At 44.2% G+C, this 27,133-nt stretch overlaps 1 protein-coding gene and 1 long non-coding RNA gene across 3 annotated transcripts in view; one reads left to right on the forward strand and one right to left on the reverse strand.

The window, feature by feature from the left end:
• The window catches only part of LOC135388964 (sodium/potassium/calcium exchanger Nckx30C-like), a 174,711-nt gene that overhangs the window by 129,731 nt on the left and 17,847 nt on the right, over positions 1-27,133 (forward strand). The window contains exons 5-6 of one of the 2 annotated variants that reach the window (XM_064618854.1): positions 19,098-19,262; positions 26,794-26,914. In XM_064618854.1, coding sequence (XP_064474924.1) covers positions 19,098-19,262; positions 26,794-26,914 — 286 coding nt within the window. The remainder of the gene's footprint in view (positions 1-19,097; positions 19,263-26,793; positions 26,915-27,133) is intronic. The other variant, XM_064618855.1, reaches the window with a different exon arrangement.
• LOC135388966 (uncharacterized) overlaps positions 1-27,133 on the reverse strand; it is a 162,962-nt gene that overhangs the window by 108,267 nt on the left and 27,562 nt on the right. The window lies entirely within an intron of this gene.

The following is a 27,133-nucleotide window of genomic DNA, read 5'->3' on the forward strand; positions in this document are numbered from 1 at the left end:
GTCGTATGATGCAACAATGGTGAGAGGATTTTTTCTTTTTTTTTTCGCGAACGTTTTCTCGGTAGGAGGACGGGCCGTATGAGACGTGGCTTTCATTCATTCGCTTCTATTTGTTTGTTTTTTTCCTCCTTTCAATCTCCTTCATTCCTTTCTCTGTCCACGGTAGACGTATTCACAACAGACTACAAGGGAGACGATTAGGTACAGAAAAGCATGCCACAAATGGCCGTTGACCAAAGTGTTGGGGACACTGCGGCTATCTAACGAAACATTAGAATTAATGGTTAGGAATCGTAGGTCGGCCAAACATATTCCTATGGTGTCGGCACCTGGAAACGTTGCCCCAGGTTTGCGTAAGCGACGACGACGTTGATGATCCCGGGAAAGAAGACCTATAGCTCAAACGCAGAGGAGGTTTATAAGGTGATGAAACGCTACGTTGCCTACGGAAGTCGACGATGCTCCGGAGCGCGAAAACAGAAGACACAGCTATATGTCCTGGCCCACAATCGTTGCGAACAACGGACACCAGACGACGGCGCTTTTGCAGGACACATAAATAAATAAATAAACAAACAAACAAACAAAAACAGATGGTGGTGGTGGAACTCCTTGCCGTAGTCTGCCACTCTCACTCAGAACTTCACCGCATAACACTTTGCTAGCCAACCATCATCACCTCTGACATCATTCTCTCCCCTGATTTGTTGAAAACAAGATACGTATGCCCTTTTGTGACACTCGCACAGAATGCGCTTTAAACACATTTAAAGAGATTGACACATTCAAACGCGTTTGGTGAAATCCGTAACTGTTTAAAACTGTTTTTTTTTAGATACGAAGGCAAAAAAATAGGCGATGTCAAGTTGCCGGTGGTGAGTAAATCAAAGAGTGATATTAAACGGTAGGAGCTCCTACCATTTAATATCACTCTTTCATTTTTTTTTAATCGCCAGCAGACACAAATTTAAAGTGTGGACACACACACACATAAAGAGACGATGATGAGATGGGGGCTGATGACAAAGTGCGATAAAGCATGCAAAAGTCGTACAAACGTGTCCACGTGCCTCTTCCATATAATGACGGCGCTTATGATAGGTAGAAGTTTTTTGAGGATCACGCGAAGTCGTCCTCCTTCCCCTTCAACATCAATATACGCGTGTCTTTCCTCCTTTCCACTCTGACTCTAAAAACCCCTCATTTCTGTTCTCGTCCTCGGTGAGCGGAAAAAGTATGTTTGGTCAAGAACACATCGGACACGAAGGGGAAGAATAATGGACGAGCAGCATGCGCGGCAGAAAGGATCGGCGGTCGATACCTGCTCACGCGCCCCACATGCGACAGGAGCAGAATTTCAATGCCGTCGGACCGATCAACTCAAACGGGATGGGAAGTTTCGAAATGAAGAGAGATTTCGAGCCATACAGGGCCGAATTCAACTGAATCGAGCTGGCTTCCGTATCGCTCCATAGAGCAAGCAGATGCGAAAAGAAGAAGGCCGCAATTTTGATTCGCTGTATTCCTTTCTTTCTCTTATTTGTTTTCATTTCATGGGCAGAAATCGTGAGGATGCTTAAGGTTGACAGAACATGCTCTCGATCCGTGCAATGACGAAAAAGATTGCTCTATACCGACAACGATTCTGCAGGAACAAAAGTTCGTACTCGTGCACCAGTGTTCCCGGCCACAAGTTTGTTTGTTTCGTTTTCTTATTTCGCTGTTTGCATTTGATGGGAGATATAATAGATTATCGTGTCTTACAACATCCGGTGATTCACTTTCTGAGCAAAGCCGAAGGAGATTATCTGAAGCAGCGATAAATTTTGGCATTCTTGGTCAAAAACGATAAAAGAAAGATAGTGCTCGGATAAAAGGTCGAACAACAGGGGACAGTGCGTGTACTATATCGTCCGTTGCTCGTGCTTTTATCTTAGCAATGTTTATATATATATATACCTCTTATATATACCTCTTTATATATATAAAGTATATAGGTATATAAGGTATATATATATATATATATATTTATTTATTTATTTATTTATAGAAGTTCAAAAAAAGACGCGGAAACAGATTTTAGGGAAGTTAAAAACACTAGTTTATTACATGGGGAGACGTTAAAAAGTAAAATGGGCAAGGGGTCGACGTTTCGACAGTGGCACTGTCTTCGTCAGGACAAAAGATGCGTAGCTGATTACACATTTCTTAAATAGGTTTGCTACATGACGTCATAATCGGTACGGGCACGCCACAGGCGTTTGTCAGTGAGTCAGATTCGGGACTGACGAATCTGACTCGAATCTGACTCACTGACAAACGCCTGTGGCGTGCCCGTACCGATTATGACGTCATGTAGCAAACCTATTTAAGAAATGTGTAATCAGCTACGCATCTTTTGTCCTGACGAAGACAGTGCCACTGTCGAAACGTCGACCCCTTGCCCATTTTACTTTTTAACGTCTCCCCATGTAATAAACTAGTGTTTTTAACTTCCCTAAAATCTGTTTCGGCGTCTTTTTTTGAACTTCTGTAAAACTTCGTGGCCGTTTGATAATCCTTTTACCTCACCCTTTATTTATTTATCTATATATATCTATTTCGATTTTAAGCTAGAGTAATATCTGTTCATTTCGTAGCATAACACAGCGCAAGAATGTGGGTACTGTCGCTCGCACGTCGGAAAACTTATGTTCGTTTATTAAAAGATCCAAATTTCGAATGCAATACACGTTTCAATGGATAATGGCGAAGATAGATCTAGATCGTAGAACGCAGATGAACGGTAATTTCCAGTATTTCTTTTGAGTGCCGATGAACAGCAGGGCCTTTGTAAATTGTGCACTGATAAGTGCTATTACTTAAAAGTAATGTCACAAAATGGGACGCGCAGCTATACTACACTCTAAAAACAGAGCTTCACCGCATAGCACGCTGCGCGCCAACCATTGCCACGCATGATAGTGTTATCGCTGGTGATTGGAAGACTGAGGGGGCGTACGCCTTTTTGTGACAATTTTCATAAATCCATATTGCCACAAAAGGGCGTACGACCCCCTCAGTTTTCGAATCAGAAGCGATAATCCTATCATTCATGGCAATGGTTGGCGCACAGCGCGCTATGCGGTGAAGTTCTGTTTTGAGAGTGTACCTCTCTCCTCGCCCCCCATTTTTTCTTTTTTTTTTCTTTTCTGTGTATGTGTTCGGTAATCTTGCGCAGTGGGATCACTGGTGCGTTGATAATCACAGGGGGCGCTTTATGAGGGTCACTGACCGCCAGCGTGTTCTCCGACAATCACCATCGAAGCATAAATCTGCCGACACAGCTAACGCCACCTATACACTGTTAAAAATGAACATCACATAACATCACATAGCACGCTCCTAAACAACAATCATCCCGAATGACATCGTTCTCTCCCCTGATTTGTAGAAAACCGGAGTCGTACGCCTTTTTGTGACACTTATGTAGAAATGTTAATTGTCACAAAAAGGCGTACGCCCAGCGCTTTCCACAAATCAAGAGCGGTAGAGGTATCACTCTGTACAATGGTTGGCCTTCAGCGTGCTATGTGGTGAAGCTTTGTTCTAAGAGTGATACACTCTAAAAACAGACCTTCACCGCATAGCACACTGTGCGCCAACCATTGCCAAGTATGATAGAGTTATCGCTTCTGATTCGAAGAGAGAGGTGGGCGTACGCCTTTTTGTGGCAATTATCATATATCCAAATTGCCACAAAAAGGCGTACGCCCACCTCTCTCTTCGAATCAGAATCGATAACCCTATCATTGTTGGCAATGGTTGGCGCACAACGTGCTATGCGGTGAAGTTCTGTTTTTAGAGTGTAGATACAGAAAGCTTGCTGAATGCCTCCTCTCACTCCTTCTCACGTGGACACATAAAGTCAGGATGTCAGCCAGTCGCCACAGACGATTTCAAACACAGGCTTTCAGTGGCTAACCGTTGGCTGCTCATGTGGCTGGTGACGGCTCATCCATAGCCACAGCCTCTGTGAGGCCGACAACGGCGAGCCCTTTCACCATTACCACCACCACCATAGCCACGGACGCCGAAAGTACGTCGTGATTGGTGGACCCTTAATGTCTACGTCACGTCGTTTACGCGATCAGGCTTTATTTCTAGGTGCTGTTGACACAGAGCTCTCCGGAACCCTCCCTGCACGCACGGCGGGCTGCACTCCAAAAACAGAGTTTCACCGCATAGCACGTTCCTAGCCAATTATCATTCCGAATGACACGTTCTCTCGCGTGATTTGATGAAAACGGGGACGTACGCCACTTCTGCACTCTAAAAACTGAACTTACCGCATAGCACGCTCTGCGCCAACCATTCCCACGTATGATAGGGTTTTCGCTGCTGATTCGCAGACAGAGGGGGACGTACGCCTTTTTGTGTCAATTTGGATATATGATAATTGACACAAAAATGCGTACGCCTCCCTCTCTCCTCGAATCAGAGGCGATAATCCTATCATTCTTCGCAGTGGTTGGCGCAGGACGTGCTATGCGGTGAAGTTCAGTTTTTCGAGTGTGTGGCAGTTATGAACCGCGTGATGCCACAAACATTGCGTACGCCCCCCCCCCCCCCCCCCCCGTTTTCAGCAAATCAGCGAAAAGAGAGATGTCACTCGGGATGAGATGGTTGACTAGGAACGTGCTACGTGGTGAAGTTCAGCTTTAAGAATGTAGTTCTGTCCGCCATAATTACATCTTTCAACCCTGCTCGTATGTAGCACGCAACCGCACAGTAACATGCGTTCAGCCAGACATTTTATGTGAGAAACGTCACAAACGTGCCTGCTTTTTGTTTACACTGACCCCCAAGCAGCTCCCGGTATAGTAGTATACACGTAGACTCGTAAGCACAACAAGATTGAACCGTGTGCTGAATAAGGTTCTCGCCAGAGAGTATTTGAATCGTTGCGCAACGTTGCGTTTCGTTGAAGGCGCTGCTAATCATAGATTCTAACAACCAGCAACAACTTCAGATTCTAAAATTGTAAGCCAACCGTGTCTTAAAGCGAAGTCATGTCGTTTGTACCGAAATCTCCAAAGTACATCCTTTGCGGATAAACGGGGAGGGGCGCAATCCGGACTGTGCATGGACGTAATCTCTGCTGACTAGAAGACATTCTTTTTGTGGGCCCCTCCTGCTTCTCTAGGAGCTGGGGCGAGCTTTATAAAGCTTTAAGGGCTCAGAGTTTACGCTGTCTAGAGTTTACGCGTAATACTTTCTGTAAGAACTTTCCTGTGGGGCCGGTTTTAAGCGAGTTCATCTTTGAAACAACTAAAACCCTTGCACATGTATACAACAGTGTGCTGACACAAACACACACTGCTTCGTATGCTGTCTCTGTGTTTCGTCCCGTCCAAGGTTTTAACGGCTCTAACGATGAACTCGCGCTTATATGCTAACACTAACCGAAGAGCGCTTAACTTTTTATAGCCTTCACGATGACCAGACCAGTGGCGTATCTAGGGTGTGGCAGGTGTGGACAGGTGCCATGGGCGCCAGGTGAACAGGGGCGCTATTATGTGGTCGGATGTGAATGTGCCAGGTCGGGTACTCAACCTGGCACATTCATAAATGATCTAAAGCACCCGCCATTAGAGAGGTTATAGTGTGAAACCTAGTGCGGACAACACGAAAACGCATCCCTAAGGACATCATGTTAACCATGTTGCCATGGGCGCAGGTAGCTCTAGATACGCCACTGGACCAGACGCACAAGACTAGTACTGCATTGGCTTCAGCGTAGCTCCATGTGCACCATAGGACGCCATCATTGTAATTAAGCAACGCTAAATGACAAAATCTATCTTCGTGGGTCGACAGCAAGAAGCTTGAGTATGTACGTTTCCACCTATGTTTCCATTCTGGGCGTGCTCATCTACTCCGATCTTCGATGGACTCGCCACTGTGCACCGCTGAATGGGCACAGTTGCTTTGCGTCGGCAAGACCAAAAAGAACACCGTCCTGGTAAACAACCGCTTCGCCGATCCGTTCCAGACCCTCCGGGACATAAGTCTATAACATGCTCTCATCCTCTTTCTTACCATACCTACCATACACTCTTAAGAATGAACTTCACCGCATAGCACACTCCTAGCCAACCATCATCTGGAATGATATCGTTATCTGTCTTGATTTGTTGAAAACGGGAGGCGTACGCCTTTTTTGTGACACTTATGCTGTTCATAATTGTTACAAAATAGGCGTACACCTCCCGTTTTCAACAAATCTGTGCAGATAACGATATCACTCGAGATGATGGTTGGCTTGGAGCGTGCCATGCGGGAAGTTCATTTTTAAGAGTGTACCAGCATCTCCATACCTCGTATGCAGACACTAGCAACACTTCATATGATCTCTATGCGCTTATTCTGTACAAACGAAGCAACATGCGTTGCGTTTCACTCGCAACAACGTCCTTCCACCAGTTCTTTCACAATAAGCCCTTCGCAACTCGAAATAAATAAAAGAGAGAAACAAATCGACGAACTATACGTTTTAGAAACTAAAGAAAGCGAACACTGCATATACTACTCGTGGAGGAACGCTGCGCAAAACAGCAGCCGGCGGCCGTGAACCGTTGAGCGATCCGTCATACATAAACAATCAGATGGAGCTTAGTTCTTTGCATTTCTTCCGCGTTCTCTTTGTGCGTCTCCTCCGAATTCACTGCCTACATCGTTATCTGCGCGATTCCATGCAAAGTAGGTCGAACGAATTTCGAGCCTTGCCGGGACTGCGATTCTCCAAAGCTGGTCAGACAAACTGCGATGCAATTCGACGGGAGCCATTATGTTCGCTATAGGGACCGAGGCGCAAAAATTTATCATTCCGTTCCCCCAGCGTTTTCCGGGATGTCCCACAAAACGCACAGGCTGATGTAGAAAGAGAGAGAGGGGGGGGAGGGAGAAAGAGGGGAGTTGGAGCTCCTCCAGCGCTACGCTCATATCTATGGATGAGGATAACGACGGCGTGGTTCCTATTGTTGCGATGCAGATTTGGAAACTGAATTCAGTTCTTTCCAAGTTTTCTCGAGCAGTCATCTATACCTAAAGACTCGCCGTCTCCTGTTTAACGGGTTTAGACTAGATTAGCGTATGGTTGGATATTCAGCGCGTTTTAATGCTGTAGTGCGCGTGAAAGTAGGTGATTGATTGTCACGTAGGTAATGTGGAATGTGGGCTAATGGGTTCAATAATATGACAGTGTTACGTTAAAAATTAGCGGTAAATAAAGATCGTTCGCTTGTGTGCGCAACGCCTAATGAAGGCGTTGCGACGTGCGGGGATTCTTATAGCAACGTACATTACTTCGGACCTGTACTGTGGCGTCTGCTTCAACCTAAATTTAGTGATACTGGTTGTTTCATAAGGTAAGAGAAATGTGGCATCCTGTTCTGATCGGTCCTTGATAATGTCTATTACGTTACAATTGTTATTTTGGCTATATCAATCTATATTATGTTATCTACCTATCTTATCTATGTATCTTATAGTGTGTTATCTATCTTATATCATCTATATTCTGACTGTATCGTGTTATACCGTTCAGTTTCGAGCGAGTCTCACATGTTTCTACAACAAATTTTTCTCCCCGTAGCCCAGTATAGTAATTTTTACTTTAGTCACATGTGTCTTCAGACGGCTATCTATTAGAACAACATAATACACAGGGTTTTTTTTTTTATTCGACACACATTTTTTATTAAAAAAGCTGTGGGAGCAGCACTGATGCCATCGTTGCAGGCGTGCGCGGGTTATGCGGCCAGCAGGTTCCCTGTAGGACAGCGTATGCAACTAGTGGACGACTATTTAGCTAAAATTGGTTACTTCACTCTGTTCACTGTTTTCTAGGAAGTACGAGATAGCAAAATTGGAGCCAGTCATTATTCAAACGCATCGTCTTTATTAAACCTTGCCCTAACAAGCGAACGTACCTTGAGATGTAAATTGCCGAATTTCCCTATGCAAATTTGGTGCAAATCCAATGGTGCAAAACACCCTGTAATAATAGGATATTTATTTACTTATAATATACAGGGTGTTTCAGGAAAATCCCCGGCTGAATAACTCGAAAACGGCACCAACTATCGGACAACTTTTTTCTTTTCTTTTTTTTTCCGTTACCATACTCGATGCGCCGGTCACAAACTGGCCGCTCAATTTTTCATTCGCATGCGCTCGTTAATTAAATAAACATCCTGACTTTGTTTTACTTCGCCGAGCTTTCGTATCTGTGCCGTAGCAATGGTCACTCTGAGACAGTGCCAAACCGGACCGGCTTTGACTTTCAGTGATTTTTTCGTGTAATTAACTGGTTTCGGTTTACAAATTTCTTGCGCGCAGCAGTGCAGGAATGCGCTCTTTCGCTCAACTATCCTGCGCTCAAATTCGTGTTCATCTGTTTGCATTGGTGTGTGTGTGGGGGGGGGGGGGGGGGAGCCGCAAGATACAGAACAGCCGCGAGCGAAGGTTTGATATGGTTTCTCGTTTTCTACTAAACTCGTAAACGGGATTGCGGTTGTGTCATTGGATGGGCGAGAAAATGTGCCTTTATCACTAAATGACAATCACTTGCCAATTGCGATAAAGCTATTTCGCGCGGGACGAAAGTCAGCTGCTGTTACGTGGGTAGCATAGCCATTGGATGAGGCCTTTTGCAGCGAAAAGCGCAGTCCGTAATCATTGCATTACAGTACCTTATCTCCAGAAGGATGGCTAGGTAGAAATAATTTATTTTTATAACACCACAAATAGCTTTATCGCCATTGGCAAGTGCTTGTCATTATAGCGATAAAGGCGCACTATCTGGCCCATCCAATGACACGAACGCAATCCTGTTTACGAGTTAACTAGAAAACGAGAAGCCATATCAAACACTCGCTCGCGGCTGTTCCTTATCTTGCGGTTCCCCCGCCATCAATGCAAGCGAATAAACACGGATTTGAGCGCAGGATAGTTGAGCGAAAGAACGCAATCCTGCACTGCTTCGCGCAAGAAATTTGTAAACCGAAACTAGTTAATTACTCGAAAAAATCACTAAAAGTCGAAGACATTTTTTTACTGGTTTACTGTCTGGATTACTGTCTCGGAGTGACCATTGCTACGGCACAGGTACCAAAGCCTGGCGAAGTAAAACAAAAAAAAGTCATGATGTTTATTTAATTAACGAGTCCATGCAAATGAGAAACTGAGCGGCCAGTTTGTGCCCGGCGCATCAAGGATGCTAATCGAAAAAAAAAACACCCGATAGATGCGCTGTTTTCGAATTATTCAGTCGGGGGATTTTCGTGAAACACCCTGTATATTTATACATGTAAGAACGTGAGCTTCATTCTTGACGGCTCTCTCGACCTACATTACCATGTCCTATCCCAAAATAGCTGTAATATTTATCAGTCTAGACCAAAATGCCGCTTTATATTTGGCCTTAACGGCATGCGTGCTCCACCCTTTCAGTCTCACGACCTCCATGACGTTCCCATAACGCAGATTCTCCCGTTTATGCCCCCTTTGCTCTTGCGGGGCAGCTGACATGCATTGCCTGCATCGTGGGTGGAGCCGAAAGTCGCGATATAGTTAGGCCCTCATACATATACTGGTAGCCAAAACGTAACGTTCAGCCACTAGTAAAATTGGACGTACGTGCTACATTATGTAGGTTGAGTGAAAGTGCAACATATCAATTTCGGTACTAATGAGATATTACTACATTTTAACGTTCGCAGTCAGCACTCTATAACCTTTTTAACTTCTCGGCACTTGAAACAGTGTTGTTCTAAAAAAAAAAGAAAAAAAGATGCAAAGTGTTCCCGTAAACGAAGCCGTAAACATGACTTTCGTTCCTGAATGAAACGGACTACCTGGCACCACACTGGGTTATTCAGCAAGCTGGATCCCTATCGAAGTAATCGATTACTTTGTGTCTCGCCTGTCATTGGTCGTTACGTGAAGAAGGCCTGACCACCAAGGCGTGACGACCAATGACAGGCGAGAATAGGGCCCCTGGACTGGAATCAGTGTCATACTCTCGACGCATTATGAACTACACGGGAAACTAGTCTTTCATTCGCACACTCGCAAATTTAGTCAGCGGCGCACCCTATAATAAAGGAAGCTACAACAAAACACAATGCCTTCCCAGTCCCAACCAAAAGTCAGTACCTCTGCAAAATGTCCGATACAAACAGCTATAGTTATCGCAATATCACAACCCCGATTCACTACCCACTGAAAGTCTTCGTCCCTCTATCCACCCATTTCTCGGTCCACGAGATCGCCCGAGTGACCCACTTTTCCGGTCGCCTAGTGTTCGATATCTATCTCCCATAGCCCCTCATCAATGGGGTTGGGTTTTGGTGTCACATCCTCTCCCTTCCCAGGGAGAAGATGTCTGCGGCGCAGTGGACCGACAATCCGCACAAGATTTCCCCAAAGGGTGCAGATTAGGGAAGGCAGTCGATAAGCGATTCCGTTGTCCCAATCGATAAGGATAACGCCGCCTAATCACCGTTCTTCTCCAGCCGGATCGGTGTTTGCAGAAAGTATTCGATGGCAGGTCATTACGGTGCTGTTCGCTACGATTTGGTTTCCCTTCACGCCTGCATGCTGTTAACGAAGCATCAATTTATCGACCTTCAAGGCCAGATTACTTTTGTCGAAAAACGCTGACTGTAGTAGTAGTAGGGAAGGGGGGGGGGGGGACAAAAATTTTTTAAAGAAAAGTATCGAAGATAAATACTTTTTGGTATTCTTATCGTGTTGAATTCAGAAAATTGTTAGATGGATTTCGATTTTTGTAGTAAACACTTTATTTTTTTTATGACAGGCTTCAACTAAGTTTAGGAAGGGAGTTGCCTCAGGACAGAAGCCGCCGATATTTCGAACAGAGACTGTTCTTCTTCTGGGCACCGTCCTTATCATTGGCATGGTATTTAAAGGGTTAGGTGTGACGTCTTTAAAGGTTCATGCGAATTGTGGGTCGACAGCCCGGAGGGAAGAAAGGGTCCGTACGGGCTTCTACGGCCGGAGTGAATGGCCGCTTCGTTAGAGTGTGGAGGGGATTATGTGAACGTAGTGATCTAGGCTCCAGACCGGTTACAGAAAAATGGGAGGTTCACGAACACGTGAACGAAATATCGGCGGCTTCTGTCCTGAGGCAGCTCCCTTCCTACATCTCTACCGGTTCGCTGGATTTCTACCCACCTACGTTCAACTAAGTTTATTGTGTGTATTTTCGCGCTCCGACAACAGACGCACCCGTTAGGCTGTGATCGCTTATAAGTAAACTATAACTGGAAGTTTTTAGCTCCTCTCTTTTTTCCTTCCCAAGGGCGTGTAACTACTAGATGGCTAACTACCTAAACATCATTAACTAACTCTTTAATTGAGGGAACGAAAGACAATCCCTGTTGAAAGCCATACTATTTTTTTAAGTATTGAAACGAGCGCGTGCGTTCAAATATCCACCGCCGAACACTATTATGCAAATAAGCCGAAACAAAAAAACTTCACCGTCGTCTGCTTATCGCGGCCGTAAAGCGGTGATGGTGGATGCTAATGAAAGAGTTCGCCGTTGTCGGCCTCACAGAAGTGGGCAACGTTCTGGGGGAAGGTGCGTCCTGGGCCGACAGCCTGACGGTCCTGTCTGATAGCGTCTGAGGAAAACCCAGGAAACACCCCAGACAGCACAGCTGGCACTGGGATTCGAACCCGGGTACCTCCCAGTCTCGATGTGACATGGCCAGCACACTAACCACTGAGCCAGGCGAGCTTTCCCGCAGACCAGCACCGACTCCAATCATCTCCATCGCTCGTGGCCCTCTGACGTAGAATGAGCGCTGTGCTCTCCGCGCTCCTGGGGCGCACGGTGTCGGTTTCGGCTCATTTGCATAGCAAAATTCAGCAATGAATATTTCAACATACGTGCTCGTTTCCCGAAACAAAATGGCTTCCAACGAGGATTGTCTCCCACTCTGCTATCTCGCTTTTTCCGGAAATCCCCTAATTACTTAATGTATTTTAGCTATACGTACTGTCTTCGAAAGGATGCGCCCGGCCGTAAAACTCAACTGCAAAACCTGTATCCATGCTGCTGTCATTGCTTTTTATATATATATAATCTGGGGTAGCTAAAAACACCGTGTTTTATATGCCAATAAAGGTTTCTATTCTCTCAGTCATTTCTACTTTCCAACATGTCAGCTTCATATAAAACAAACAGCTAGAAGGCCCCATCTTACCCCAAAACAAAAACCGAAACCATTCAACGTTATTTCTTCGCGAAGATTCTGGACTTAGTTACCGACTTTTCCGTATGGATCTAGGTCACCAGCTTGTTTAGCTCTTAACCCTTCTTCTGGTACGTGTAGTAATAAGGGGGCTGTTTATCACGCGATAGAATGGCGAAGAGAAAGTCCTTCTCCTTGTCCTTGCCCGTCTAAAACTGATTACTTGGCGACCCAGACGTGAAGCAGACGATACTCAAACAAATGACCGGACCGCCGCGGATAGTGTCGTCTGCATTCGGCCCGCGCTGTGAGATATGGTTGTTCATTCGTAGCTTGAATGAATTTGCGCTCCGCGTTTCAATTTCGTAATGTCTCCTTCGAGGGGCACGTCTTTTAGGCCATATTTCAGGCCCCGAAACGAAGCATTTAAATTCGAGCTCCTTCTTGAAGCCCAGTGTTGCTTGACTTTGAATCGTTTTTAGTAGTAGTGTTTCATCATCTTGTCCCCATGCTCAATGTTAGTAGCAGTGGAAACACATTTCGAATTGTATTTCCTGAAGTCGGGTCCAAACTGACACGAGCTTTGTGTTTTCTGATCAGGACAATGTTTAACTTCCACGTTCTGATACTGTTTCTGTTCGGATAAATCTGTATATAGGATAATTTTATCGTGCTAAAGCAACGCTTTTCTTTCAGTTTTTGGTTTACGAATCTGCGGCGTAGGTACCACAGTTGGCATTGGGCTAATACATCCCATGGGGAACATATATCTGGCATATGAAGGGGAGGTGCCTCAGGACGAGAGGCGCCGATATTTCGAACAGTTCGAAATCGATATTTCGAACAGTTCGAAATATCGGCCGATCTCGTCCTGAGGCACTTCCCTTTCACACTTCCTTACCGTTTCGCTGGATTTGCTACGCGTCTGTATATCTGGCATGTTTGTCATTGTAATGCTATTCGAACTAACGGATATAATTAAATATTATGAAGGAATTTATGAACACTCGATACTTTTCCGCGTTAATAATAATTGGGAGTAGCATTAAATTATACTCAAAAATGTATCAACTGAGCTATCTAAAGCTCCCCATATGCGCTCGTAGCACAAGAAAAAAGAAAAAAAGCTTGGACCCCCTTCCTCCAGTTCAAGATCTCCCTGCACACGTTATTACTTCCGGGAAGTTTCTAAAAACAGCCTCTCCCCAATAGGGAAATTCATAATTACCGATAATGTTATAAGGCATCCAATAACGCAGCAAATGTACGGCCAGCATGCGGTCTGCCGATAAACGGTGGCGTTTCACAAAAAGGATCCCTAGGAATGAGAGCAGGAAATATTAATTAGCCGCTCGGGGGTCGTTATCAGTTTCCCAGTGCGGTTCAGACATAGGCTCATTTACCGAAGGGAATCGGAAGCGAATTTCAGTGCAGATTAGACGGGTTTTAACGCGGTACCCTTTTAATCGCGTTGCAGGAAATGTACGCCAGTTGAAATGGGAGTTTTTTTTTCTTTTTTTTTTTGGGGGGGGGGGACTTCGATTCTTCGGCAGGAAATGTGGTTACGAATAGTTGAATGCTGTTAGGGCTGTTCTTAAGGTTCTTATCGAGATTATGCGTTGGAGTCCGTACGTATGACACTTTTTGCGCCAAGCGCTGCAGTGAAGAATTTTCTTACGTACATATAAATTGATTGCCGCGCGGAATTCCCAACCTAAAGTGTTATTATGTCACGCGACCAATCACGGACGAAGATACTCGAGCTGTTGCAGGGTTGAAAGTATTTGAGCAGGTCGGGGCGCATGTTATGCCTGCGTCAGACACATACCAGTCTTTTGAGTATCGTATATATACAGGGTGTCCAAGCTAACGTGCACCGGGGTCTAGAAAAACACGGCTCGTCATAAGTGAACTGAAATTGAGGCGCGCGCGTAGGTGCGCTCTCCTCGTGTCACGTGGTACGCTTTCGGATTTCGCGCGCGTTCTTTCTTAGCAGGGAAAAACTCTACGGAAGGCGCACGCTGTAGGAAAATTGCGATGAGTGTTTCTCGATACACTCTACAAGTTTCCAATTCGCATCTCGGCCGCGAGAAGAATAATTAAAAAGTTAGCTAATTAATTGCGCCCAATTAATTAATCAGCCACCAGTAATAAATGCAGGCGATTAGAACACGCGACTTCTCAAAATATTCTGCAGTTTTTATTCGCTTATGACGCATCGTCTTTATTTTTTTATTTTTTTTAAGACCTCGATGCACTTAGCTTGGACATCCTGTAGATATGTGACCATTCGACTTTTTGCGAACTTGAAATACCAGGAATGGGAATCGCAAAGAAACAAGGGTGAACGCAGAAGGACAACACAGCAGCTACACCTTCTGTCCTTCTGTTTTCGTCCTTGTCTCTCGGAGGTTCTCGATCTATACCTCGCTTGCGCACAATGGAATACCCTGGTTGTTATCGGTCACGGTTTTTTCTATATGTGTTCTCACTTTTGCTACTTCTTAACTACTTACTACAAAACTTGGGGAACTTAATACTGGCTTAGGAACAGAACCTACTAAGTACTGTAGACTTCCACCGGCTGTTAATAAAGAATCGGGTTAATAAGAACCAGCGTGCAAGAAAGTGTGACGCAAAGCAACTGGGAACGGGGTAAATACCGTCATCTAAGACAGCGTTCGAACCCCGTTCCTGTGTCCTAGCATATCGGCAGTCTGTATTATCCAGACTGGAACCACGACACAGGTTACAAAAATCGTCTTGCTCTGCTAACATAATAGATGGAAAATAATGCATAATATGGTCGTGGGTGTCGTATGGTTGTGTCCATGCTCGTTTTCTTACTCTTGATGTGGCGTTATGACGTTTCGGCTCGAGAGTATGTTCCTATTCAATAGTTCCGGCTTAATAGGCTGCCGTAGCTCGCTGTATATAACAGTCACAGACTGCGTGATCAATGTCCATGATCTAATTAAAATGGAAATTGAGGGGAAAAGAAAAATATAGAGACGTAGGCTCTATCAACATGGATGTCCATAACGTAAATAAATAACAAAAAATAGTAGTAAAAATAATTGAAGAAAGGCATATGTGATGGAGGGCGATATATTTATTAGAAGAGAAAAAGAAAAGGAAGGGATGGTGATAGGGACTCTGACATGTTGCAGGTACAGAAAACAAGAAAGTCAAAGTATTTAAGAAAAAAATCATCATAACCTAATTCATTTCAAACGTATTTTATCAGTATTCAATAAACTGTAGGCTAAGCTCAGACATTTGCGTCATAAACCGCAATAGGTCTTATCATGCGTCTGATTACACTACACACGACTGGTCATTTTATGTGCTTTTACTTTATTATCTATGTTTTTTTTTCTTAATTTTTAGGACATCTCTTTTCTATTCCGATTTTTTTTTCACCATTACCGTGAAATTGGTGCACGCTCCTTACATTTAAGTTCTTTTAAAAAAAAAAAAAACAGAATTATCTTAGTCGCACGCTGGGCGATATTTTCCAGTAATGCCCGTTCACGAAACTGCTGCGGAAAAAAGAGAGAGCGAGAGAGAGAAATTAAGAAAGAAACATGAGCAGTAAAAAACGTTATGGACGTCTGTTTGGTGGCTGTAGAGAATCAAGAGGTGCGGTGGAAAAGCACAGATGCGTTTGCAGGCTTTGAAACGTTTTCAAGAACACTGGGAGTATGCTCACGAAAGAGAGCGGCTTCTAGTTAAGCGAGCAGGTAGAGCAGGGCCGACTAGCGTGAGATGTTCGCAACGGGAACAAAGCATCGGGCTGATTGTGGGAGGCTTCAGGAGTGCACTTTAAGGCGCTCTATAGGCCTCAGAGCAGTGAGGTCTTGTTGAGTTCGTTCTGTAGCACAGGGTCCGTAGCAAAGTCTGCTGAGCTAAGTACTACTTGTTTGTCTGATTCGGCTGCACTGCTACATGTGACTAGTAAAATCACATGTAGTCCTTGTTCTATAATGTCGCAGCTTATATGCAGTTCTGTACGCAATCACACCCAATAAGATAAGATATTGGATTGGATTGGATGCGAGTTCAAAGTAATAAGGAGATTGTGGAGTCCGCTAATTCGGCTCACTCGTACCACCAGAAGGACCCAATAAGACAATTATTTATCCAGTACAAACTATTTTTAGACTGTATATTTAACCGCTCTCCCCGTAAGCGTATTCCCAGCTTTAAAAAAATGTCAAGTGTTACATGCAAGTTGCACGCTTATGTATAATGCATGTAAAAGATAAGGTTAGGTTAAACGTAGGTTAAAAAAAATGTGAAGTCCGTGTACGTCGGATCGTAGCACGTTATATTAACGAACGCATATACTAAAAACTGCCTTTCACGACAAAGACTCCGTTCTGATTGGACAACATGACATCACGTGGAGCCTTCGTCGACTGGGTCGGTACGCTTCCCATGCTTCTTCGCATTAACCGGCAGACCGACATAACACTCCCAGGTCGAAGTCATAAAACTCCGCGGACTCAGCGAGAGATAGCTAGGAAGACAGTCTCTGCCTCATGACGATGCTCACGCACGGCAGACCGTTTGCTAGAAGCTACGTCGGCGCTTAGGGGCAATCGAACGCGGGAAGCAAAGTAGGTCAACCATAACTGTTACGCACAGTCTCTCCTTAAAGTGCCATTACCCATCTCCCCCTAAAGGGGAGAACTTGCTTCGTGGACGCGTAGAAATCTCAGCACGCAACGCCACACCGAAGAAAGCTGTTCCGAAGGGCTGTTCTGAAGAGAGTGTTATAATATATTGCATTGTCACTCCCGAAGTCACAATCGGGATAAATGTTTCGGCGGAACTTCATATGGTTGAACGTGCTACAATGTTGTAATGATACGCAGTCTTGTTTATTATTTTCATTATTCTCTTTTTTTCTTTTTTCTTTCCTAGTCGTAGCAGTAAACATACGCTGAATGAAAGCGAAATTCTAGTGGTAAGAAATCTAATAGAAACACTTATAGTCAATCAATAATAATTGGGTGTTTACGTCGCGAGACAACTGAGATCATGAGCGACGCCACAGCGGTCGGTCTGTGGATTGCTTTTGCCCACCTGAGGGTTCTTTAACGTGCGATGAAAGCTCACCACACGGCACCCCGTATTTAACGTCCCTCGCGGAAGACGGCGTGTCTAAGCAACTTGTACCCTGCCACCAAGTTGCTGGCGTCCTCGGCCGGGTTCGAACCCGCGATCTCGGAATCAGAAGGCGAACACGCTACCGACTGAGCCACCGAGGCCGGTCTTACTTATAGTCAATCGCTCCATACCTAAATGCACCTAATCTTATCAGTTCTGGCCAGAATATGTTTAATAAACACCCACCCAATTCTACATACCTACTTGTGACAGCCGAACTGCATACAAGACAGTGTGGGAGCAAGCACACGTCGGCGAAGACGCCTGCCTTTAGCGTACAAAGTTTAGAGCCGTTTGGTGTCAACAGCACGTAACATTACAATAAACGGAACATCATAGTATTGCAAGAAGATGTTCGTTCGATGCTAATTATACATTTGTACACCTATACTTTCGAATTCACCCCCTGAAAACGCGTACTGCACAGTACAGGACTGAAATGTTCACAGCTGTACGGGTACAGCCTGGCTTCTTTCGCTTTTTCCTTTTTATCTGCATCTTTTTTCACTTTTGCATTGGCTCTTCTTTGGCATTCTGTCGCTGCCTTTTGGGACTAACCGCCTGAATGAGAACGTAGAACATAGGTTTTGGATTGTGCAAGAAAGGCTGTCTTGAATTTCTCTTTTCTTGCGTTGCATTTCTTTTATGTTTTGCTCGTTTATTCTATTCTGAAGTAGCTCTTTTCTTGCGTTGCCTTATTCTTTCATGTTTCCTGAGATAGCTTCCTATTCTGGAGCTGCAGCTACAGGAAATGTAATAGAACTGTGACATTACAGGGGCAAAAGGAGTGACGTAAAATGCTACAGGGGACGCTAATTAAATCTAATTAGATTAAACGCGTAATTTCGATTATCATGCTGTCTTGGCCAAGCTGATTCTCCTAATGCTGATAATGACAGAAACTGTGACAAGATAAACAATCGACGATTCACGTGATGTCATGTAATGTCAGATAGACGGAGTTCTGTTCTAATTACCGATCGAAAATGATGCAAGGGAAAAAGCCTGTGAGCTGATGACGGTGGCGTCTGTACATCGGGCTGTCCATGGGAGTACTTGTAATGATAATATTACGCCTCGCAAACGCAAAGATACGAGGAACAAACACAAATACAATACTTTGCACGATGACAAGAAGGCGTGCTTTGTTTCTTACCGTAATACATAAAATCGTAAGGAAACGGTACTCCCAGTAGACTGCAATAAAAACACCCTCGTTGATACTTCCTTTCTAATTCTGCGTGCCCCATAGCCGGCTTAGCACTAAAAGCGAAGCAGTATTTGCAATTTTCCGAATGATAAACGGCAACCAAACCGCCTCTTTCTCAGAAGCAGGCCACACGGTATACTCGCAACTGTCGTGTGTTGAACAACGCAAAGAGCATCGTATATACCAGCCGCGCCATAATGTAATAGTCCGCAGGAACATTTCATGCACCATACATTCCTGCAGACAAAGCGCAATTACAGCCTACAAACGGCGCGCGAAGTTCCTGCAAGGGTCTGTTTTTACGACGACGTCGCCATCAACCGCTCACGACTCTCTCTCTTTTCATTCTCTCCGAGAAATCTGCTTGCGCGTGAAGTTAAATCCGCCACTTGTTTTGTTTTCATATATCTGATTGTGTGTGTGTGTGTGTGATGATATTGTGAAAGGCGGTGAAGCGACGTCAGTCCACGGCGACAGAGCTTCGGAACCTGCGACGGATGCAATCGGTGCTCGAGAATTCTCCCCCTCGCCAAGTCCCTCTTCCTCCTCCTCCTCCAACGGAGGAAGGTAATGATGCCGACAACGAACCCGAAGAAGAATACACGCCGCCGGTGAGTCAGGAAGGAAATCATCGACAATATGACACAAATCGGTGGATGATGCCGACCGCGTTTTCCGAACATTTCTTCTTTGCAGTTTGAGAAGTGGGAGTGCGCGCCGTATGGTATTACATATCACTTAGGATTGCTTTGTTCAGCTCCATGTTTATTTATATTTATATATATATATATATATATATATATATAAAGAAGGGGAAAAGCCATTAAAAAATAAGTAAATTATTCTAGACGTGTTTGAAATTCAAACTTACAGATTAAAATGGCTTCTATGGCTGCACGTAGAGAAACAGATACTCATTGAACGATGCGACAGCACCAGAGGACACGTGTTTCGCCGTGTTTGCGGCTCGTCGGCCCTGGGTAGCTGCGCATCGTTCGGGATTGGCAAACCAGGGCAATATATATATATATATATATATATATAGATTAGAAGCTTAGGAGGGCGGTTGACCACGAGAATGAAATAAGCAGGAAAAATCAGAAGACGACAAAGAGCTTACAGGAAAGCACAAAGGGGAGTTTATTAAGACATATAGGGATAGGGGTCGACGTTTCGGCAGTCAGCGCTGCCTTCGACGGGACTGGGGTTTGGTGACAAGAACAAGCTTTATATATGGGAGAGGGTTATGTACAAGGGAAAGAGAGCAGCGCATGCGCTTTTGTCATGACTAACATAGGTTGGTGACTAAGTGAAAGGGGAATGACCGGGTCTGTGCAGCAGGACCTTGAGGAAATACCCGTGAGCCTGAAAAAGAGACAAAAGAGTGTATGTATTGTGCTGGATTAGGAATGCAGGTTGCGAATAGTAGAAAGGATTCCTGGATCTTCGTTTATCTGACACTGAAATTTATGAATGAGATAAGACTCACGCTGTTCCCTGAGCCGCTGGGAAAGAAAGCCTGACTGCAGGATGAAAATAGATATATTGGTAATTGGGTGTCCTGGTTTACTGAAATGGCGCGACACTGGCAGATTAGGTTTCTTCGCGACGTCAGATTTGTGGTTATTGAATCGCGTTCTAAATGAAGTAGCTGTCTGTCCGATATATTGGGCATTGCATTCATTACATTGAAGAAGATAGACAACATTGGAAGAATTACAGTTAAAGTCGCCATTAATGTTGACCCGATAATTTGAATTGGTACTATCTGCAGAGTTAGCGGCTTGCATTGATTTACAAATTTGGCATCTAGTTGCATTACAAGGGTGGCAACCAATGTTATTTTCTGGAAGTTTGTTAATTTTGGCATAAAGGCATACTAAATTAGCCATACCTTATAGTCAGGCATTGCGCTACCGCAGAATATGCACTAACGATGCCGAACTAGACAACCATCTCCAACGACTAGAACAAACCTTCATTGATCGTGAATACCCGGACAAACTTGTTAAAGACGCTATAGCCAGAGCAAGATCCACAGATCGCCAACAATTGCTCCAAAGATCTCCTCGAGCCAATGGTAATTCTGCAGTAAATCTCACTGTCACATTCAATGGCAGCGTTCCTAACATTAGCCGGATGCTCAACCGCCACTACACAATTCTTTCACAATCTGATCGGATGAAGGAAATATTCTCACAGCCACCGCGCGTAAGTTATCGCCGGGCGCGGAACATCCAAGACAGACTAGTAAATGCCAAAATTAACAAACTTCCAGAAAATAACATTGGTTGCCACCCTTGTAATGCAACTAGATGCCAAATTTGTAAATCAATGCAAGCCGCTAACTCTGCAGATAGTACCAATTCAAATTATCGGGTCAACATTAATGGCGACTTTAACTGTAATTCTTCCAATGTTGTCTATCTTCTTCAATGTAATGAATGCAACGCCCAATATATCGGACAGACAGCTACTTCATTTAGAACGCGATTCAATAACCACAAATCTGACGTCGCGAAGAAACCTAATCTGCCAGTGTCGCGCCATTTCAGTAAACCAGGACACCCAATTACCAATATATCTATTTTCATCCTGCAGTCAGGCTTTCTTTCCCAGCGGCTCAGGGAACAGCGTGAGTCTTATCTCATTCATAAATTTCAGTGTCAGATAAACGAAGATCCAGGAATCCTTTCTACTATTCGCAACCTGCATTCCTAATCCAGCACAATACATACACTCTTTTGTCTCTTTTTCAGGCTCACGGGTATTTCCTCAAGGTCCTGCTGCACAGACCCGGTCATTCCCCTTTCACTTAGTCACCAACCTATGTTAGTCATGACAAAAGCGCATGCGCTGCTCTCTTTCCCTTGTACATAACCCTCTCCCATATATAAAGCTTGTTCTTGTCACCAAACCCCAGTCCCGTCGAAGGCAGCGCTGACTGCCGAAACGTCGACCCCTATCCCTATATGTCTTAATAAACTCCCCTTTGTGTTTTCCTGTAAGCTCTTTGTCGTCTTCTGATTTTTCCTGCTTATATATATATATATATATATATATATTGAAAAGTTGAAGTTGGGTCGGACGGCTACCTAATTATAGTGAACGTTGATATAAGTGGGAGACAGAAGACGAAAGTAGGGGAAGTAACAAAAAAGGGTTTCTTAAAACTTAAAAGTTATAAAAGTTAGAAGGACATCTACGTTACGGCGGAAGCTCCGCCTTCTTCAGGAGCTTTAGCTATTTTGTCCTGAAGAAGGCGGAGCTTCCGCCGTAACGTAGATGTCCCTCTAACTTTTATAACTTGTAAGTGTTAATAAACCCTTTTTTGTTACTTCCCCTACTTTCGTCTTCTGTCTCCCATTTATCTCAACGTTCAAATATATATATATATATATATATATATATATATATGGCATACGGTCTGTTTTCTTGTTGCTGTGTGTTCGATGTAGTAAGAGTGATGAAGAAACAGGGACAGATTACGCCGTAGTTGTGGAAGTAATACGATGGTTATCCAGAAAAGTATGTTCCGGTTTGCTACTTAAGAGACACGAAATATTTTGAAAATGTTTTATTTTCACTGAGTTCCATATACAAGTTTTTTTTATTCGTTACAGATTTTTAATGAAATAGCTATGACAACAGCACAGGTGCTGGCCCAGCAGGTTGATTATACGAGCACGAAGTCAAATCAGCAGGTATACCTCGTCTAGTAGACACGGTCCAATATTTCAACGTATTTACTCGTTTGACGATTTCTTTTTAAATAGGGTGACTTTGAACGGGGTGAATAGGGTGAAGTTTGTGATTTGTCACTGGAGAAATGAACTCGCACGCATCACCACAACGGTGGCCGCGGTCCAGCGACCCCAATGTTTGCAAACGGAACTTACTTTCTGGATACGCCTCGTAGCATTGAAAGTTTCAGACTTCACTAATATTTTCCAAAGAGCGAATTTAGGTAAGGAATTTCCAATGAAACGTTTCTCCTGTCCTGTGCTTTTTTTTATATATATAATAAACATATACTCCCCCTCCCCCGTTTCTCCTGCTTTTCAAATGTTTACAGTCGGCATACTTTACCTCAACGTTCTCAAGTCTTCCTGAAAATCACGAATTTCGCATTAAGTCCCATTGTTTTGTGAGCTCCTTTCCGAATTCCCTCCCTTATTTTTCTCAATACGTTTTATCTTTCCGTCTTTCACTGTATTCTGAACGATCATGCCCGATATACGTGGAAATTACGCATCAAAGTATGCTGACACGCCATCCCCAGCACTCTCGTTGATCACCAAAAGCAAACACCTCGTTACAGAAACATGTTTAGCAAACTCCTTCTCCCGTGCATAGAAGCCTTACTAGTATTATTCCGGCCTACGAGTACAGCAGCCGTGAGGGTAAATGTGTTCCGAATCGAGTGAAACCTCATAAGAACGACTCGGTAATGACAAAGTCCGCATACCACAACTTAACGTGCTCAGGGTGCATAGTCTCGTCTTCCATGCGCTCACACACACAAAAAAAGCGCATTGTTGCGTATTAGAAAGGAGGCGAGCTGCGAGGGATAGCCCGCTTTCATTTTCTCCTCAGACAATATCGCGTTTGTTCGTTCGTCTCGGAGATATTTTCCGGCGGCAACGTTCGCGCAAATGAGCACGTTGGGTAGATGCCAGGCCTCTTCTTCTGCATAAGGCTATGCAACGTAGCTGTACCGAGCTTTATTGGATCGTAGCAATAGTGGCGGGCGATGTTCATCAATATTCCGGTGACGTTAATAAGACGGTGATGTAACACACTTGGCAAAACTGGGTCGCGTCTCGAGATGGCGAACTGTGTTCAAATGTCACGTGTTATGAGGATAGCATGATGGGCTCGTGTACGCGTCACGCTGCTGTCGTGGCGTCAGCTATGCCTCATGTAGAAAGAAGAAAAATGCGGCTTTCTTGTAGGCTGCGTTGGATGATTAAGATGATTCCATCACTCATGGTTACGACATGTACTCGACATGTTGCTGTTGTTGTTGAGAGTGACATTAATGTCTAGAGTTTGTTGGATGTAAATGGTTACAACATCGAGGGAATTCATGCAGCGAGATTTGGGGGATTTTGATCGCGCCCGCAGATCTTATTCTGTCGATCAAACCAGTAATTATCCATGCAACCGTTAATTGAATTGCGAGTGATAACGTGATGATTTTGATTAAATTATTCAGTGTCTCTTTTATGTTTATATTCGATTTTCTTAAGATTTGTTTCAATTTGTTGTTTAGTTAAGTCTAATGAAATTGAGTCTTGATTCTTTCCCTCTCACTTAGCCTGCACGGCGATAGCGCCTTCGGGGAGTTCTAACTGAAACTGAATAAAGGCAGCCTCAGTCTGTTACACCTGTCATGCGTGTTTGATGCAATGGAACTACGACATCGTAATCGCTCACTATGGGAATTATCTGTCTGTGAGCCGTGCACGAGATGGGTTGGCCTTCGAGGTTAAACAAAAACTGTTTTGACATAGTTTTCAACACATCGGCGTGTTTCATTTGTTTCGCGATCAGAACTGCGTAGAAATTAGCACATTTTCCTCGACGTACCACATTTCGTCGTAGATCAAGATCATTATATCGTTACGCTACGATTATTAGATCGTAGATCTTTCTGTACACCGTATTCCTTTCCTCGTTAACGCACTGCAGCCGTAGTGACGCACGCAAAAGTTCTGCACAGCCATATCCCGTGGAGATACGTGTGTTTACTGGGAGCGATCTCATATGTCGTTCTATTTTCCCCAGTCACCGTTTCGCACAAGTGAGCATCGGCGAAGCTTAAACCTAAAAATAACCAGTTAGGTTATAAATATGTAAGTATGAAATCATCAAAATGAGCCTAAAAGCGCACGAAAGACTCGAGTGTTACGAAGTTATATATTTTTCAGACTTCCCGACAAGCTGTTGTGCGGAGAGCCACCCGTAATAAGGCCCACGATGAAGTGCAGGCACGGAAACCTGTCAGCAGCCTCTGTATTATTTCTACAGTCTCGGCGCCTTTAAAGCAGCGACTTCATGACAAAGGAGGCATTAAGAAAAATGGCAGTTATTAAACAGTAATGGCGTGATCGCGTATCTCAGCGCACGTACGATAAAACGACACAAGCACTTGGCAGGAACAAAATTCATGTAACGGCTAGGGGAATAAAAGCTGCGGTGAAATATTACAAAACGGATAAAAGCGCGGCGGGTGTCACCTGTAAAGGGTACTCTGCCGCATAATGTGTATTTATGAGGCAAAACTACCTTTACGAAGGCAACGTCGATGTGTTACGGTTGTACTACGCATTACTTCCACGCTATAATGACACTGCACTTGGGTTTCAAAACTGATCTATGCGCCCTTGAATACCCGAGTAACTTGTATTTTGGGGTAATCACACCGGCTTCGAAAAGATAGTGAAATTACGTAAAGCATACATATACCGAAGCCTATCCTGCATCTCCGTGGAGGCCCTGCGACGCAGATCTACCCAAGTTGGGTAGGCGTACTTTTACTTGCAGAGCGCAGTTGATTCTTCTTATTACAAACGTACGTGCAATAGTGGGTTTGCTACACGATCGACTGCAACGCCACAAGGGAGCTGTCATTGACCTGAAGTGGATTCTCCAATAGTTGAGTGTACCCCACGCACGTGCTAGTCACCGCCCAGTTGATAAATCATTGTTATTACGCATATTTTTCATGTGTACTGGAATACAGATCACGCAATGAATGGGGTGCACGCAATGGTACATGTTGAAGAACGTACATGGATTGAGAGATTTCAGAACACTGGTAATGCGATATGTATCGACGGCGATCTATACGGTGCCAAAGTGTTATCCTTCATCGTATCTGTTAGCCTATTTTGTAGTTTATTTGGTGGTGGGGCAATAATATCTCGCAGAGACAAAGAGAATCGAGATGGGAGTATAACACACGTTAATGTTGCTCTTCAGTAGGCAGGTTTACGGTAGAAGGAGCCCAAGCGTTTGGGTACTCCAAAAAGGGATCGTCAATGGGCACGCTCAGAACGCAAATAGTGTTTGGATCCCAGAGGTCGCTTAGGTACCTCTAAAACTGTCTAGTGTATCGTTCCTCTTTCTGTATGTCGACATGATAACAAAGGAACGGGATGAAAAGGTTAGGCTCGCGGTAATCCTCGACAGCTGTTATCGCAGTCACTGGAAGGGACGACACATCTATGCCGGGACGGAAACAAACACCCCCAATCTTCTTTATGTATGTTATGTACCTCGCAGAAAGCCATAGCTATCCCGAGAGACGTAATATATGCAAATTTATGCGGATAGGGCGGATAGGTGATCACACGGCAGTTTTCTTTGTTTCGCTATAGTGCTACGAATAACAACTCTCAATAGGAAGGGCATCATGTAAGCCTCGAGCATACTGAAGGCGTTACCGTCAGAAGGTTGTTCTTGATGTCACTAACTACAAGACTGGTTTTATTCATATATTGGGCTATATCTTGAACAACCGAGGTCTTTACGCCAACATGATCTCGCGCTGGCGCTGCATAAGCTCAACATAATAATCATGTTATTACTTATCAGTACTATACCGGCAACGTCCCGTACTACAGCTCTCGTAGCTACTACGTCGTACTATACTACGTACTGCTTTCGTTGCGGGAAAATGCATTAGGCGTCAAGACGTACTGCTTGCGACATCCTTGTCTGAAATCTCCAGGTGCTGCAAGATCGACCCTTCCGGCTAATAGACTCATACAGCGTACTGCCCACCCTCAAACAATACGTGTACGTCTCTTTCTTGGGTGGCCAAGCACATACGGGCTTCTGTACGTACCTTTGAACGAAGATTTCAGACAAGTGTGTCGCAAGCAATACTTCTACTGCTCCTGTAACTCGCACACCAGGAGCTCTTATGCCCATATGTACTGAATAGTTTTTTTTCTCTTCTTCTTCTTCTATCACATCACATAACAAAACACAAGTAGGCGGTCCCCGCATTCTCTTAAACTAAAAAAGTTTCACGTACCTTTCCGTTTCACGTGTTTGCATATAAGTAGATACGTGATAGGAAAGTAATTAATGCTATGACCAATATTTAATTCGTTTAATATTGTTACGTAGATGGCGAAGCGGCGAATGAGCGCACCCATTATGCATTCGGGGTCAAAGTTTCGGCACGGCCTCCTGCAACTCCTCATCCACTCCATAGACCCTCTACATGAGCATGAGGGCGAAGCCAATGGTGAGTATTGCCACTTCTGTGGATGGTTCTTACCATGACAGTGTATGAATTGACGAAGCGCTAATTACCTCTTAAACTAGCAGAGAAGTACACCCTGTTTTCTTTGTATAAAACTGCTAAGCAGGCCAGTAAGATGCACCATAAGAATTAATTCACCCCATAGAGTCATAATAGTCATTATCGCAGATATTGAATTTAAAGTACGCCGCAAAAAGCGAC

The sequence above is a fragment of the Ornithodoros turicata genome, chromosome 3 (genome assembly GCF_037126465.1).
Source record: "Ornithodoros turicata isolate Travis chromosome 3, ASM3712646v1, whole genome shotgun sequence".
NCBI lineage: Eukaryota > Metazoa > Arthropoda > Arachnida > Ixodida > Argasidae > Ornithodoros > Ornithodoros turicata.